This window comes from Hirundo rustica, chromosome 18 (assembly GCF_015227805.2).
Source record: "Hirundo rustica isolate bHirRus1 chromosome 18, bHirRus1.pri.v3, whole genome shotgun sequence".
In the NCBI taxonomy this organism is placed as follows: Eukaryota; Metazoa; Chordata; class Aves; order Passeriformes; family Hirundinidae; genus Hirundo; species Hirundo rustica.
Genome location: NC_053467.1, coordinates 7744972 through 7763225, shown reverse-complemented (window position 1 = coordinate 7763225; position 18254 = coordinate 7744972). Strand labels below are relative to the sequence as shown.

The window sequence follows — 18254 nt, the reverse complement described above, 5'->3', positions numbered from 1 at the left end:
AACCCATGGCCTGCTTAAAGCAGGTAATGAGGGGTGCAGTGTAAGAAACCAAGGAGACTGGAATATTCAGAGGGTCACGTGGCAGCAATAAAACATCACATTCTGCATTACTATTGAACAGAACAGTTTATCAGATACTCTCAGTAAACTGCAATAGTGGTTCCACCTGCCCACCCCAGAAATAAGCTTGTGTCACACACCAGTTGCTGAGCAGAGAGGTATCTGCAGCCAGCGCCAAAACCACCACACATGAACTGCTCCTGGTCTTCAAAAGGGCAAGATTTATGCACTAGACAATGTCAAGATAAAGCACTAATTAAATAAAAGTGAAAGTCACTGAAAATTCTGCTTAGCCTTTTTCACTTCATAAAGATAATGGAATAAATTCAGGACCTGCCAAAAGAAGAAAGGAAATATGCCAAAGAAATCACCATCCAGCACACAGCCAGCGAGCTCAAATTCCAACAGCAGAAAAAAGTCGGCAGCAAATCCTGTGCAAATAACTCACCAATAAAGATTTGTAATGAAGGAAAACACTTTAAGGATGAGCTGCTGAAGTCAAGCACAAACAGGGATCAGTGACACTAAGATCATGGAATTCATCTAAAGTACTTACTCTCAGAAGTGGAAAATTATTACAAATCGAGCTTTGAAAGTGCTGTATATTTCTAAAGCACTGGATTGTTCATGAAGTCTGAATACTGAGTGAGCAAGGGCAGACAACACCCGCCTGCCACTGTCCCTTATCCAGGTGTTTCTGCTGCTGCTCATCCACCAGCAGAGCTGATCCCACCAGCACTCCCACTCTCCACTGCAAAGCTGAGAAGCATACTATGATTATCGAGTCTAGAAGCCTATGGGCAGCCAGGGAATTGCAATGTGCATGGAAAAGGTCAATCAGAAGTGATGCTAGAATGGGAATTCATCAGTCTTCCACCCCTGGCATGGAGCCCAAACCCCACGGTTAGTAGCAAGGGGTGGAGATCACAAACAATGGCAGGAACCACTCTGACCATACCTGGGAAGAAATTCCCTGGAGCTGCTATTTTCATGCACAGCCAGAAAAGCAAGTGTGAGTGAAGTAAAGCTCCCAGTTAGGGAGGAGGTAGGCCAGGATGTGACCAAAACAACAGGATCACTGCAGGTCTCCAAAAGATGACTGACACAGACACACCTTTCCCCTGTGCAGGGCTGTGGGGCTGGGGCAGATGCTCAAGGACTCCTGCACAGCACATGACTCCTGGCATCCACCCCTTTGACTGCATCCTGTGCACAAAAGAGGGAAAATCCTGGTCAGGCAGAGAGATTGGGCAGTTTTTCCACAACAGCTGTTCATACCACATCTCTAAGAAGCAAGACAAAGAGACCTGTAAATATTTAAAACAGCATTTATTAATCACTTCCTTGTTTCTTCTATATAAATGCTACTTAACTGCTTTGGGAATAGGGCTCCTGAGTTTTAAGTATAAACTGGTACAGCTGCTTTTTCTGTAGGAGAACCATTACAGGTCTGATTCCATCAATCAACAGTTTATTAATGCTCAGGTACACCAATGCTGAAGTAATGGAGAACAGAGTTAGACCCTTGAAATGTCCTTCAATCTGAAGGAATAAAATTCCTAAAGAGAATTCATTCATCTATTAACAGGAAAGGAGACTTTTTTTTCCTAGGTGGTTTTCCATGAGGTCACTAAAGACTCTGTTTTCTTTTGTTCATGTTCCAGTAAGAGTGACAGATGACAGACAGGTTCTCCCTCTTGTTATCTCTTTCATGCCAGTAAAAAAACAGAGTATGAGGCTTCTGGGGTTTCCAGCAGCAACGACCAAAGATAGTCAGTCTAAGATGAAACACCTTTGGTTTTGTTTGAGAAGATCAATCTTACCACAAGGTCAAAGACATGGAAAACACTTAAACAAGTGCTTGAAAACTTTTAATTCAAAGGTCCAGGTTTGGCTAAGCTCAGTTCAGGCCAAATTGTGAATCTTGCATACAGTCAGAATTGTACCTTCCTTCACTGCCACAGACACAGCAACCCTGTCCGTAAAAATGCAGACTTGAGCTAGGTGTAAGCTTTTATTCTTCCCGAGCAAGAAATTAAGTCAGAAACAAGAAGATCTGTCTTTAAGCAGTCAGCAGAGGTTCCAGATCACAGCTGTCACTGGTAAGAAAAAGTAAACACTTCGGAAGGACATGTACAAAAAGTGCAGTGGTCATAGTGTTCAGCCACTGCTCATTAGTCTTTTGCATTTAGCAATGCAGAGAAATCTGCTGATACCCTTTGAGACTATTTCCATCCTTCTCCCTTCTGCATTCACTACAGCTCATCCATTAACAATTCTGCTGAGTGCCCTTTAGTTGACTAGAAAGTGCCAGGACTGATTGTTTTCTGAGTCTGTCCCATAATTTTAAAATCCAAGCACAATTTAGACATTCTGAACAGGCACCAGGAAAGGTACCTTATTCTCATCCACACTGTTCAAATGATTCTGACACTCACTAACTTTCCTTGCTTCTGTTTTTAGCTCTGTCCTAACCGCCGCGATCCTCGGTAAAGGATGCTCTTCTAAATACATGGCTGATCCTCCTCGCCTCCTCCTCAAGGTACTTGTGGCAAATAGATTAAGCTCTGCTCTGGCCATCTCTATGGACACAGGGAACCTTCCTAAAGTCAGAGGAGCTCCACAAAGACTGTGGCAGATGACCACAGCATCTTTCTCTAACTTTACAGATTGGTTTCCAGGCAGTTAGTCAAGCTCTGGTCATGAACACTCATGGCAGAGAGTGAAATGGAAAAACAACTCATGTGCACTTCATCAGTGCACATTCAGTCTTTACATCAGGAGAAAGGCAGATGCCACATTTCCGGTGGTAGCTTCTGACAACACCCCATTTTTGATTTAGGAAGAAGATGGGATGCGGAAAATTCACATAAGGAAAAAGCCATTCAAAGACAAGAGTCCTGAGAGTTATGAATAATTTGGCTGATTTCCTGACAGATACAGATATGACACTTTCACATGATGTCTGCTCTGCTAACTAATGCACCAAACTGTCACAATGTGTTGACAGAACTTCCCTAGTGAACAGGAACCTGTTTATTGTTAATCCTCCTACTGTAAATCAGCTTCATGGACTTGCATAAGTCGTTTTGTTCCCAATGCGCAGATTACCCAAGATGCAGACTTTACTACACAGGTAGTGCACACAATCTCTACACCTGGAGAATTTCCTGCATAGCATTTCCTGTTTCTCACTTATTCTGACTAAAATGATTGCTCTTCACTGCAAAGAGCAGGGCTCAGTGGAAATCAGGAAGTGTATTTGAAGCTCAACTCAGGAGTAATGTATTCCAGCACATTTTCTGCACCTGGGTTATTTTAAAAGGTCAGATACATTTGCAAAGTATAGATGGAGGGTACCTATATCAAAAACCTCTTGAGCATTTTACTTTGTGGCATGTGTATGTGAGCTTCCTCACTGCTGTCTGTGCCTCAGGTAGAGCTCAGAGCGCCTTAATAAAGTGATAGAGCAGTTTAATTTTCCAAATAAAAAGATTATTCCTATAATTCACTCAATTTTATTTAAATATTTGAATATTTTATGCCGAACAGAAGGAGTCAATGGCTTGAGTCACGCTGGCTAGCACTGGGCTGTTGGCAAGTAGAGCCCCCAGTTTAATCAGAAATCACTGCAAAGGAACAGACAGTGTTTGCTTCCAGACCAAGCAGGTTGTCAGAATATTTTGTGTTATCATCTAGTCTGACAGCATTATCTCAAAGTGTTGACTCAGACCTGTCTTGAAGATGCACTTTGGAACATCTTGATCAGCAAGCTCGTTTCCTTCCCAGCCCTGCTCTGCTATTCAGACTCCCACCTTGCAGGAATGCTGAGCAGTTCAGCCCCAATTCAGCACAACCACAAAGCTGAACTGCCAGTCCAGAATGCTGCAGGTTCAAACCCTCTGTCTGTCAAAAAAACTTCCTGTTTCTCCATTTTCTGTTTGCTAGCCTTATGCCCTTAGAGCTGTCTCCCAAAGACGTGGTCCTTGCTTCAGCAGGAATATTATGCTATCGTTTGGGAGGACTGATTCAATAATATCCTGGCATTGTGCTGAAACATCTTAAACATTTTACACCTACATTCAGTAGCTTCTTCCGCTGCTTAGCTCTTACAGATAACAGAATCAAACAATAAATTAACTGCCCTATTGAAGAAAACCTGTAGTAGTGAATAGAAATGGCAGATTTTAACTCTGTTTTTAGAAGTTAAGAATGAAATTAAGAATTTTATAGTATAGTTAAAACCCTAGAAAACTGTCAATTTTTACATCCCTCATACTTTCAGATTAATTTCCAGTCAATCCCATTAAAATGGATGCCCCAAATCATACAGGACTTTTTGAGGGGGGGAAAAAAGATGGATTAAGCTATATGCATTCAATTTGAGCCTTTTACTCAACCCCACTCCTGTTCAACAGAAACCACCAATGCATTTATCTTCGCACACGCAAACCCTACAAACATTCCTGGGAGCACCCATCTCAGTGCTTGGCACAGCTGAGGCCTGGTTTTTCACCTCCTTCATTGTCTTTACCAATGGGTCAAATTCTGTCACATGTTTCAGACTATCCATCAGTGCCTGCCTACACTCAGGCAGAGGAGAAACTGTGAAGGTTATACCAGACTTCTTTGCAACAATGCTGATTTTACGATCCTCCCCTGCCTTTCAGGAACCTAACGCCTTTTATTTGGTTTGGTTTGGTTTTCTTTGAATTGATCGATTTTCAGCAGAAGTGAGGAAGCTTATCAAGCTTGTCAGCATCACAAACTCTGAACTGCATGCTGTAATATCAGTGGAACACCAGAAGGTCCTGGCTGCACATGGATCACAAGCTCAGCTTTGGTAACAAATGTGTTCCTCCTTTTCCCCACTTCAGGAAGTGTTGACCATGTGCAGGGCTGCCCGTACACAAAGTTCCTGTGGCAGGTTCGTACACACTACACCTAAACCAGACACATTCCAGATCAGCCCTGTCACCTCTCCCACTTCGTCATCAGCTGTGATTCAGCCTTGGCACATGCAAAGCAGTGAAAGGCTGTGCCCAGGAGAACTTTGCTGAGGTGCTGTATAGACCCTTTTTGATTAAAGATTTTCACAGAACTGCCAAATTCTTTTTTCTTATCCAGCTACCTTGAACTCGGATTTTCAAACTAATTCCACAGAGAGCTCTGACAAGAAATCTCTATTGCAAGCAAAAAAATCGAACTGAAAACACTTCCTAGTCATGTTGTAGGCTATTCTTAACTTGGGTAACTTGCACCAGCAACCAGCAACTTTATTTCCCTTCCCCACCACTCTTGTGAATAGTATTTAAGAAACGAAGAAAATAGGAATTATTGCAGGATGCTGAGTTGCTCAAGAGGGCCCAGGAAAGTAATAAGTTTCTTGTCTGTTCCTGCATGAGCACAGGCTCTACAGTGCAAATCAATGTCATGACTCTCGCCCAAACAGGTTTTCACCATCTCAAACCTTGTGCTGGGTTCAGAAGAACCCAGGGGAGCCACCTTCTTCAGCACGAACTTAGATGATAAGTGCTCCATCAAATACTTCCTGTTACTGCACAGACTTGAGCCTTTTGCCCTAAATGAAAACAGAGCCTGGTGCTGCCTCCCTGTCTACACGGCTGGGGTGAGCAACTGCTCCCAGATTGCTCTGGAAGCTACTGGGAGATTTCAAATTCCCATCTAACACCCATTCAACTCCATCTGATGTCCACAAACGATGATAACACGACAACAAGCTCTGAGCATCAATACAGTATGGTAAAACCTGTCTTCTAAAGCCACTAGTTGCACATTTGGTGTATCACACTGTTGCATCCCTATAAGCAACAGCAAAGAGGGTAAAAAAGCAGGGATGAGAGCAGCACTGCTCTCTACCATTCCAAGACACTCTTTTTGTAACACTTGCTGACTGAGAGTTGGAATCAAAGCCTTCATTTTGGATCTCATACCATGTGGTAGACCCTGAATATTCATTACCTATTAAAAGCTTTGAAAGTGTAAATTCACCCCACAATCAAGTGAACTGATTTATTCACACAGCTGAGTCACACTCATTTATAGTCTGTGACCTAAATCTATTAATCCAGCATCAAAAAAACCAGTCTATTTTATTATATTATTTTGGTAATATTAGTTGAGCAAAGATGAATATTTTAACACTATGTGGGGTTTTCCTTTCAAGCAGTGCTGACACACATCCTGTACTGAGCCTGCTTTCCTTGCTGGTCCCAAGAAGTGGTGCAGACATTGCTCATGTTATCTGGCATGGAGTGACCCATTTAACAGAGAGCACAAAAAATCTTCATGGGAATCGCATCAGCTCTTTAGTAAGAGTCTCTGAAGTGCCAAGCAGCAGATAACATGGAAACCTCTCCTAAAGAGAACTATAACTCCCTCATTAATAAAAGAAAGCACAACAGCCAGTTCTGACAGAGGGGAAAATTGCTCTGCAGAGAGCAATGTGTTATCGTGTCCAGCACCTCCTGAGTCTTTTCCTAGGGCCAAAGCAAAATTTTTCTAAGTCTCTGCTGTACTTGAGGAAATAAAATCACATTTTCAAAAATGACTGGAGTATTTTAGAGCCACTGACTTTTAGCAGAACTAGAGAATCATTAAACACAGTGAAGGGGGTAACATTTAAAATGCCATCAAAATTTAATCTTTTGACAGCCTCTCCTTTCCTCCCCATTTGATAGCTGTGATATTCCTTGAGTCCATCGCTGATATCATAAATAGCCCCGTGAGCTCCTGAAGAAAGATTGAATTTTTAAAAGGTTGAAGTTCAGTCCTGTGCTGAAATTGCAATCACAATCTAATTACAGTGTGCACCAAGCACACGCTTTGGGTCTTAAAATCCATTTCCATTCCAGGCTGGCAGTTTACTCCTAGAAATCAATTCTTGCATGTGGGTATTAAGATACACACAGGTATTCCCTCAAACACTGACACCCTGTTTCACAGGGTGCACTTCACCAATATTTCCTCTGCATTCATTCCCTGCTGTCCATATGTTTGCAATCCTTTTAATGGGAACATCCTTCTTCCCCCTTCCCACTGGGATCCTTCTGCCCTACTGATTTAAAGAAAGCTAAATTTGGTTGGAATTGATGGTGGCACACAGTGCTACTGACAGCAGGTTCACCAAAGTAGGAGTGATGATTAACAGACTGATTGTAAAATGGGTAAGTTCCTATCAGCAGCAAGAGTGGGAGAGAAAACACAGGGGAAAAAGAGGAGAAATTAAAGTTGAAATAGTATTTGGTTAATTAAAGAAATACCTTCTGTGGCTGGCACACGTGTTATTCAGTGAATGACACAACCTTCTAAGCCACTGTGAGCTGTAAAGCACTTACACAGTGTGAAAAGGGAAGGGAGGTACCAGCTCAGTGAGGTTCCATCCCACAGGCACTTCAAAGGACTCCAAAAGCATGCCTCTTTATCCAAAATCACCCCTCCCAAAAGGCCAGTACTGCAGCTTTGCTCTGCAGAGGGTGCTCAGCCTGGTGTCCTTGTGGGCTCAGGAAACATCTCTGCAAGCCAACAAGAGTAAATGCCAGTATGTCTCTTCAATCATCCTGTGCCATCCAGAAGTCTGGAAGATGAACCTGATGCTCATGGTCCTTCCAGAACGAAGTAAACCAGGGAAGGGAGTGGCAGGTGTGGTGTAAAATCAGACCTAATGTTTCACAACTGTTATCCATAGCAGCCCTTCCCCCAGTAAAAGTATTTGAAATGTGCCTCTTTACACTTCTTCCCTAAAATAGAGACATCAGCAATTTCTTGCTATGGGAGCAGTCTACCCTCCTACTCTCTTCACCCTGTACCACTAAACCAGGGAAGCAGCTCTACAGAATAGTGCAACATCTACAAAACGCAAGCAGTGTCAGGCACTGAACTAGGAGCAGTGCCACCAAACAGAATGTATTGCTAAAGATCTGCTGCAGCAGCCAACTGCAATAATCCCAAAGGTAATTTACAGCCACATCATCCCACCAACTCAATCAAGAAAGCTTTTCACCTGAAATACGTAAATCATTTGTGTTTATGACCACTTAGACCAATCCCTCCAAAGCTCCCATCCCTTCCAAACAGTGCTATTTTCCTGTAACACAACCAGAGCTTAACAATCACCCTCACTGAAACAGGAGCACCCACCAAAAAGCACAAGCCATGGTGAGTCCAGAACTGAAGCTGGAAGGAATAAATCCAGAGAATAACACAGTGAGGTCAGAACAACATGTATTACTTCAGTCTCCAGTAAAAGCAGTGCCCAGGCAGAGCTGTGATGCTGCAGAGTGACAGTGGGGATTTCTGTTCATGATGCCTCCCTTGAGGCACCATTGATCCTGCTGCATTAAATATCCCTGCTGCCTGGTGCACTCCTTCTCAAACCATTCTGTGGCCCCAGGCAGCAGACCAGGAGCAGCAATCTGGCCCTGCTTGTGCCAATGCACCCAATATTTAGTGCCCACCCCAAGGAAACAGCTGATCCAGAGCATCACCAACCTCCACCACCCACTCAGGAAGAACCAGACAGGAGTACCATGAGGATGCTTCCACACACCAGGGTTGTCAGGCTTCTGAAAATGTACTTTAGAATGCCACAGGGAAAAAATTTCTCTATGGGAAAAGAAGTGCAGTTTGCAGTAGTCTGACCAAGTGTATAAGAAAAATACAGTAAGAGAAATCCCATGGGCCTACCACGCACACAGAAAAAGCAATCTGTGCCATGACCTTTGGCAAAATGCAAGTAATTTGTGAATATCTGACCCTTTCCAGAGGTTTTCTGGGTGACTATCTAAATCAAGAAACAAATGATCTGCATCCGCCAGCATTCGCACCACGACAGTAACTTGATTTGTGCCAAATTCTTTGTACGTAGTAAATTATTTTTTTACCCATTGGAAAGACATCGTGAGCTTGGTTAGAGCCAAAGCTTCCAATCTGGCTGACAGATGTCCAGAAATCCTCTAGAGTATCAGCAGAGTCATCAGTCAAGGTGACTACAGGACCCAAGAGAGGTGGTAGGTTATTGATAAAGATCATAATCTGCCACCCCCAAAGTCACATTAGCAGTTACAGATGCATTGACCTTCAAATTTAGACCTTCCCAAATGACAGCTATCAAGAGCAGACTGCTCAAACCAATTTCATTCTCTCTCTAAACAAGCCACATTGGACTGTCTGATTGGAAGCAAATATCACAGCACTTTCCAGTGAAATGCAGCTGACCATGTAGAGGAATTTGTCTTTGGCAAAGGGCACTCAGTTCCCAGGTGAGGAGGCAAGATGCAGCTTTCCTCAGTGGAAACTTCCATGCCTTGTAATTGCTCAGCAGGAAAAGCAAAACTGACATTATCAAAGCTCCTTTGAAGATGTGTCCCAAATCACTCCTCAATTCTTTATTTTCAAGCAATCCCCAAAAGAACTGAGGAATGAAACCCACAATTCACTCTTCACGCTGGAGGCTAAAATTCACAAGTTTCCCCCATATCTGCCTGCAATAAATGAATCATAGCCAAACATTCACAGACCATAATCCTAAATTCTCTTGTACCACACTTTAAAGCTGTTCCTGCTTCCTGCACAAACTTGCTGATTTTCCTTTCCTGCAGATTACGTTGCCTAGTCTCTTACATGCCTTGGGATTATTCATGGTTTTGCTTTACCTGTGGCTTTATTTTCCCAACAGTTCTGGATAACTGCAACCTGAACACAACTTCAATTAGGCAGAGAACTGAACGACATATTTTCTTTTCCTTCAACATCCACAAAGTCTTTGCACTCACTCAATATATAACTTGGTAAAAAATTGATTTTTCAGCTTTCTTACCAAGTAAAGAAAATCAAACCCACTTATTCTTTTTCATGTTTCTTGAAGAAAATGAAAAAATGCTTTTTGTTGAGCAAAATTTTATGCTTTGGAGCATTTTCACTTGTTATTTGCCAAATATTCCAATTTAAATTTTGTCAATAAAAAGCTAGCTTCAAATGAAATCCATCAACATATCACACTTATAGAAAACCCCAAAAGGTGAAGCTAATTACATTCCTTCCTCTTTAAGACAAAAATAATGTGCCAGACTCATAAAGCAGTCCTTAAGGAGTCTGCATAAAGTGTGCAACAAAATTCTCCTACAGGTTTCTCCTGCTCCCAGTAGGTTACAACACTGAAAAAAGTGGCCTTAACAACATACCCCAACATACACATCCTATATATCATGTTTAAAACTGCCCATATAGTCACTTACTACTAAACTAGTGAAGGTACCAATATTTTAGGACAGTTTCTGAAATCTATTAATACCATGCAAACACATGGACAAAGCTGTTTGCACGTTTGTTTGGATATTTTATCATAACAGAAGTGCCACTGGAAAATAATATCGCATGTTCCAGAAGCCATCTGGATCCCATTGGGAGGGTCAGCTCATCTGGAGGTGTTTATGACCACCAGTATGAAGACCACCAGAGTGTCCCCCAAAGGGTTAAAAAAATAAGTTGGATAATGCAGATGCATAAGATGTTATAAAATACTTGAAAAAACACATTTGTAAGTACAGAAATGTTGATCATTCTGAAATACCCCACATTTCAGCAGGCCAATATCCTCTGCATTCCAGAGCACACCATTCCAGTACCTTTCCTTCTAATTTCAGGAATCCTAACAGACGAAAGTCTCACCTGTTTCTAAGCTTTTCACTTGAACCCCTAAAACCATAACGCTTCACCCAAACTAAACCGTCAAAGCAGCTTTAAAATTGGAGTACACTGCAGTTTTTCCAGTGCCTGCATTTTGTGCATGGACCCCGTCTCCCGTGCAGTACTTTGACCCCACAGTTCAGCCCTATCTCTCATTCTGAGGCTGAACATCCTTCAGAACTGAAACGGATTCAAGGCTTAGGAAGGAGGCCTGCTATTTATGGTTTTAACTGCACATAAAACGTGAAACCAGCACACATAACTCTACAGAAACACTTGCATTCTCTCCAAGTGAGGCCCTTCAATTGTATCTTGAGTAAAAGGGTATCATATAGTGCTTGGTTTACACTCACACTGCTGCTGTAAAACCAGATGTTGGAGTAGTAGTGATCGTGTCTGACGATCTCTTTTATCATTCATGTGCTTAATCACACCCTGCACTGAGTTAACCACGTTCAGGGATCCTGTGCCAGGATCTATGTCTGAGAACATGTGTGTCCCCAAATACTTCATATTTTAAGGATTGTCAGAACGCCTGAGCAGACAGTCTGATGCAAAAATCAGATCAAGGATTTTAAAATGTTTGTGAATATCAGCATTAAAATCAGATAAAATTAATAGGAGACTATACCGTCAACTGCACAGAGAATAAAACCATTAAACACTATAAGGTATTTGATTTGTTTCTACTTCGTTGCTACAAAAACACTGCTGCTGAGTATGAGTCAATTGTGTTAAATCGCAGGTAACTATGCAATTTAGAAGCCAAAAAAAATTCTGTATTGGGGATCACCCCCACCAATACTAGACAGCAGTGACTTGTTCTCCCTCCAAGACTTACCCTCCCTTCCAGCAATTTTGTTTAATTTGCTTTTCAAAGCTTAATCATATTAGAGGGATAAAATTAATACATGTGAGAAATCCAAAATCCTCCACAGGATTTGCAAGAGCAAATTTCTGGATAACATGCAGGCATATCACAGACAAAGAACACCAATTTTACAACTTAGCAGCATGGACTGAATCAGGCATGGAGGGAGAAAAATTTACATAGAAAATATCTGGCCTTGCTTGGCAGCTGAATGTTTTAACACACCACTTATATATGCTACCTTCCATACTGCACAGTCTTCTATGCTTCATTCATGCCTCTTTTTACTTTTGCATTTAATGATAAGTCAACACAATATCACCTGTGCTAAATGCAAACATTCAGGTAATGATAAAACACAGTCATTTAAATATCAAGAATTGCTATCAAAATTGATTGTCTTTCCTTCAGGCATTAAGAATTTACTGTTTCAGATCACTGACTTGTATTGCAAACCATAGCAACAATCAATTCTTAGCTGTACATGCATCAATTCTTAGCTGTACTCCTCAAAGCTCTTACCTTTGAAAAGCAAACATTACATAACGAATTAAACTCATGAGTGCACAGCAAACCTACAGCTCCTCTCTCCACCACAGTGCTTTGGCAAACGTTTCATTAACACTAAGTACCAAGCTTGCTTTATGTCAGCTGTTTCAAAACACATGCTTACTTTCAGCATATACCAAAAGGTATATTTTAAATACATTCACTCCTAGTTCATATTGAATTAGGGAGGCTACAGGGGCTGTACCTTGACTAATCTGAGTACCCCACTGTTCCACTTCAGAACCCTATTTTTTTCTAGTCATTGTAAATTATATTAAACATCTGGGTCATTAGCAAATAGAGATTTAAGGAATCTGAATGCGTGGCAGCCTTGCTGCTGCCTAGAAAACACTGTCACGTGGGACTGCTCTTTGTATCCTTGATAATGCCTGGGCAAATATTTTATTTTTCTTTCAATAATTATCTCCTGGTATGCCCTTATGAGAATGGCAGTATCACTTGATAACACCCTTTTGTTTCCATGTTTCAGTGCCAAAGTCTCTTTTTCTCATGGCTGCAGACTCATGTTACCAAGAAAGTACGAGCTACGCTGTCATCATGCACACTAACAGGAATTTTGGTTCCTTTAATTTCTGGGTGCAACTCCGAGCTCCAACGCTACAGCCAGGAGCCTGAAATTCACCCAGACTCCTCAGAAAGACTCCAGATTGTTAGGCACTGAAATCACAGTCCTGAAATTACAGGAGAAGCTACTTCCGACGTGGTTACAACAGAATTGTTGTTTGGAATATGAAACCTCTGCTCCCGGGAGACATCTGACAGCAAGCCAAAATGAAGCACCAGGAGTGCCATTAAACTCAGGCACGGCCACAATCTACTGCTGGGGGACCACTTGAGGCTGATGCCTTTAACTTCAGCCCTGAATGGGGCTGATTACTGAAATTAGCAAGAAACATCTCCCTGTAACAGTTTATTTTGGCCAGAAATTTTCATCTGTTCATGAGAAATATGTGAACTTATTTTTAGCTATTTCTGTTCTACACCACTAATAAACCATTGGCTTTAAGTGAATTACTGTCCACTCATGTGGACAGTAATTATTATGTGAATAATTAATATTGGCCTATACATTTTATTAGCTGCTGAAGCTCCCTTTCAGTTGTGACACTGTTTCAATGACGCAGTGATGGGCAGATCTCACCATGATAAAGATGACTGTGTGAGCACCTGCATGGTTTGCTCACCTCCAAAAGGTGTTTACCTGCCTTAGAAAGAAGTTGTCAACATTCTCAGCTCACTTCACTTGTTGCTGAAAACTGAGTGTGGAGTTTAAGTAGAATCTGGCATAATGAAACATCAGCTGGCACTACCCTGAAATACACATTCACACAATCCGCTGCCAGAACTGGGGCTTGCTGAACATGTCACTCACAATGCTCCCAGACACTCGGCTGCTACTGCAACTCTTTCCCCAGTTAAAGGGAACCAGATGGTGAGCGACTCTCGGCACTTCTCAGTGTTATGTGAAGTGTTTCTTTAGCTAGTGAGCACATGCCATCCAGTCAAGTCACTTTGGAAACAGCCCTTCTTGTCTTTTCTTCAGATTTCTACACAAACGGCAAACACCCCATTCATGAGGAAAGTCAGATCCAAGCACACAACCAGAAATCTCAGCTAGGAGTTTCTGTTGTCCTGGAGACAAAGAAGCATCTCTGGGGGATTTATTTCATCCTTTGGTCCTGTTACAGCCTCTGAGTGTTCAATTGCGCATCAATGTCCACAAAGAAAGATTGATGGAGACAACTCAGTTAAATGCCCACAGTCAGATGGGATGAACAGAGGCCAGAATGCCCAATTGCCTAAAAGCAGGAGTTCCACAACTGTTTGTATATGCAAGCAGTGCTCGACAGCCAGTCAGATCTGCTCTAAATTCAGGAATTTAGAGACCTGATTCTGTTCCTGGCTCTGCCAAATCAATACAACCAAATCCTTTTTTCCTCTTGAACCCATACACTTTGCAAGGCAAAGCAAAAGCTTGCAAGCAAACTTGCTAGAACCTATTGGAAGCAGAGGTTTCAAAAGTCCATTAAAAATAAAATAGAAAACCAAGTTAACCAGAAACATTAAAGTTTACTATTTTGACTGCACGGGTAAGGACGGCTTTGCTTGAAGGGAAAGCTGCTGCCTTGCTGCAACGTTTTTTGCCTTGGGACAGTTTTCAGAGAGTTGTTACCTTTCAGGAATAATAAAATTCAGCATGTTGACTGCACACCACATACACAGGAAAGGGAAAGAAAACAGAAAGAAAAAAAAATAATAAAAAAATTTTAAAACAAAAACAAAACAAACAAACAAACAAAAAAAAAAACCCACAAAACAAAACAAAAAAAAACCCCAACACACACACACACACACACACACACAAAAAAAAAACCAAACAAAAAACCAACCAACCAAACAAAAAAACCCTCCACCAACCAAACCCAGAAAAGGCTAAATGCCCTACAAACACCACTCAAGTTAGTACTAAGAACTTTTAGACTCCAGACTTTGGATGGTGCTGGCTCTGAGGAGGTAGAGAAAAGGTGGAAAGCTGTGTGTACCCTTCAGTCACAACTGAAGGGACAGATACTATCTCATTTCATAGACATGACCTCAGGCTACTGCTTGTAAGTATCAGAATTACTCAGTACACAGTGCTACAAAATAAGACCCTTCCTGTGGCCAGATGAACTCCATAAACAGAATAATATTTTGTTTATATTTGATTGTACATGAGGGCAAATCAATCTTTCACTGATGTCCATGGAAAGATTTTTTTTTGGATGTAAAGGGAGCCGAGGTGGATGAGGCCCAAGAAGTTTAGCATAATCAAAAATATAATTAATTTTCATTGAAAGTAAATATGTTATAATGTTTTAAAGGGAACTGCTCAGTGTCTCCTCAGTTTAATTTCATGAGATGCATTTCCACACAGAACTTGGTAGGTTCTTGCAGATGCAAGGTTGAAAGCACTGTGTTACTTGGGATTCTCACCATCTCCAAACATCAACGGTGATTCATCACACAAAAAGTTCACTTTTAACAAGCCCTTAAACTAGAGTAGTTCCCCTACAGTGCTTGTTCTGGAGTAAATCTGCACTTGGAAAATTAATTCTGTATTTCACTAGCAAATCTCTTTGGGTGATTTTCAAATCAAATTTAGTTGGCTGCTCCTTTGAAGTCAAGGGATGTCCAACACCAACTACACCAGGCATGGGGAAGTAAACCAGAACAAGCTATATTATAACACTGATAGATAAAGAGGTAAGACACATAGATAAGACTTCTCTGTCCTGTTTTACAAATATCTTATCAAACTCTGCCAGCTACAACTGAACAAAGCAAGCATTTCTCACCACTGGCACTCTCTCCTGTGCCTTCCCAGCAAGGCAGTCCATACTGAAATTATCACTGACAACTAGCATTTTTCTAGCGCTGTCTTTACTGCCATTTCCAGTTTTCTCTTTCTCTCCATTTAAATATTTTTCAACTAATATACTCCAATTCATTCTAAGCTTATGAGATGATCACTCAAACCCTCCTTCGCATCTTAGAGAACACCTACTCTGCTCTCGCTACCTGAAAGATTTCTAAAACCAAAAAGGATTGTTACAACCATCAGTGTCATCCTGCTGCAAAACAGCCAGTGGAATTTCATCAGTTTTCCCTAGTGCTGCACAAGAAAGCCACTGATCCGCCTCCAAATAAACACGCAAGTGCAAAAAACAATTTGGATGCAGTTTATCTAGCAGTAAGGATTTAAAAATTCTTCTGTTAGTTTATATAAAATTATACGAGAGACAAATAAACCCAAAATCAATAAAACTTGTTACAATTACTCATTTCTCCTTCTTATTTTGCTTGTTAAAACAACAAACAGCAGTTTCTCATTAAGAAAATGTTTAAGACCTGTGACTATCTGTAAGTAATAAGCCTTCTGTCTCCTGATTTCCTGATTTAATTCACAAGCTGTGTTTCATTACAAGTGGCAAACTAGAAATAAGCTATTTGCTCCAACAATTACTTGAATTTACTCTGGCTTTGCTGCTTCTTTGGCATCCCTCTATAAATCACTGTTTTATTAGCTCTTCACATTAATTTGCTTTACTGTAGTTTAAAAGGTTGTTTAACACTGGTCTTCTGAACCTCATCGTAATCCCAACTTCACTCCTCGTCCCTGTCACCCGAAGTTGCTGGGGTGCATCGTGAAGCATTGAACAGTAAAGTGCAACATCCCAAGAGTTCTCCTAGGAAAGCGTTTCTTGCTGGTTCATTTCACTGGAGCCCTCGATTGAATCACTAAAGGGAACTGTTTCCAACCAGCGCACGGCGTTGTCCTCATTGCCTCTGGCCCCGATCCCACTCTCATCTACACTGATGTCACGATTTACACCGGTCCCACTGACGCAACGGCTCTGCCGAGACCGGTGGCGCGACTCCAGATTTACGCTGTGTCACTGAAGGGCTGGAGGGAGGCAGGGATGGAGGGAGGGAGGATGGAGCCCTCGCTCCCAACCCATCCCCGGGCGGTTTTGGGGGGCCTGGACAGGTCCTTCCCTGACTCTCCAGACACTGCCGGCACCGCACTGGCCCCGCTCCCAGTGCCCCACCGAGCCCGGCACGCCGGCGAGAGCTCAGCTCAGGCAGGACGGACAAAACCCAGAACAAAAACACCCCTCGAAAGGCGCCGCGACCGGCCCCTGCACCCGAGGGGTCTGGGCTGCCCCGAGGGACGGGGGATGCTGCGGGACCCCCTGGGGAAGGAGGGAGCTGGGCTGTCTTTGGGGAGGGCTCCACGGGAAAGGGGGAAGGCGGTTGATGGCCCTGAGGGAAGGGGGCTCCAGGCCGCCAAGGGGAGGGCTCTGGGACCCCCCGAGCCACCCCGAAAGGAGCGGGACCGGGCTGCCCTGAGGCACCAACCTGGGGCTCCCGAAGGGACGGGGACCGCGGTGAGGACAGGTGGGTGACGGGGCGACCCGGGCGGGGTCTGGCCACACACAGCAGGTGAAAGTTGCGCGAGGGCCGGGAGTCGCCGCACTCACCTCATCCCCTTGGCCGAACTGCAGCCCCAGGGCGACGAAGTGCTCCACCCGGATGAACCCGTCCGCATCCTCATCGCACACGTCGAAAACCTCCTTGAGCTTCCGCAGGAACCGAAGCAGGCTGGCCGGCTCCATCGCGGGCGTTAGCTGGAGGCCGGCGGCACGACCGCGGCCGCAGCAGCCATGATCGCCCGCGCCTTCAGCGGGTGCGTGACATCAGCTCCGGGGAGCGGGGCGGGAGCGACGGTGAGAAGGAGGAGGAAGGGATGGAGGGAGGGATGGAGGAGAGCGGAGGGAGGACGCGAGCCCCGGCGGAGGGAGGGAGGGAGCGACGGGCGGGAGAACAATAGGGCAGAGCTGGAGGATGCAGCTGAGGGAGGCGCGGCCGCCGCCAGGGGGCGCCGCGGGCAGCAGGGAGGCCCCGGCGGGGCCGGGCGGGATGGGGACAGAGAGACCGGGGGGACAGAGGGACCGGGGGGACAGAGGGACCGGGGGACAGAGAGACCGGGGGGACAGAGACCGGGGGGACAGAGACCGGGGGACAGAGAGACTGGGGGACAGAGGGACCGGGGTACAGAGGGACTGGGGGGACAGAGACCGGGGGACAGAGGGACTGGGGGGACAGAGGGATCGGGGGACAGAGAGACCGGGGGGACAGAGGGATCGGGGGGACAGAGGGATCGGGGGGACAGAGGGACTGGGGGACAGAGGGACTGGGGGGACACAGAGACCGGGGGACAGAGAGACGGGGGGACAGAGGGATCGGGGGGACAGAGGGATCGGGGGGACAGAGAGACCGGGGGACAGAGGGACCGGGGGACAGAGGGATCGGGGGACAGAGGGATCGGGGGGACAGAGGGACTGGGGGACAGAGGGACTGGGGGGACACAGAGACCGGGGGGACAGAGACCGGGGGGACAGAGGGATCGGGGGACAGAGAGACCGGGGGGACAGAGGGATCGGGGGGACAGAGGGACCGGGGGACAGAGGGATCGGGGGGGACAGAGAGACCGGGGGACAGA

General features: G+C 44.1%; 1 protein-coding gene across 2 annotated transcripts in view; it reads right to left on the bottom strand.

The window, feature by feature from the left end:
* RAB11FIP4 (RAB11 family interacting protein 4) overlaps positions 1 to 17615 on the bottom strand; it is a 119089-nt gene extending 101474 nt beyond the window's left edge. For both annotated transcript variants that reach the window (XM_040081534.2, XM_040081535.2), the window contains exon 1: positions 17233 to 17615. In XM_040081534.2, coding sequence (XP_039937468.1) covers positions 17233 to 17367 — 135 coding nt within the window. In that variant the 5' untranslated portion in view covers positions 17368 to 17615. The remainder of the gene's footprint in view (positions 1 to 17232) is intronic.
* Between the last annotated feature and the right edge of the window lie 639 nt (positions 17616 to 18254).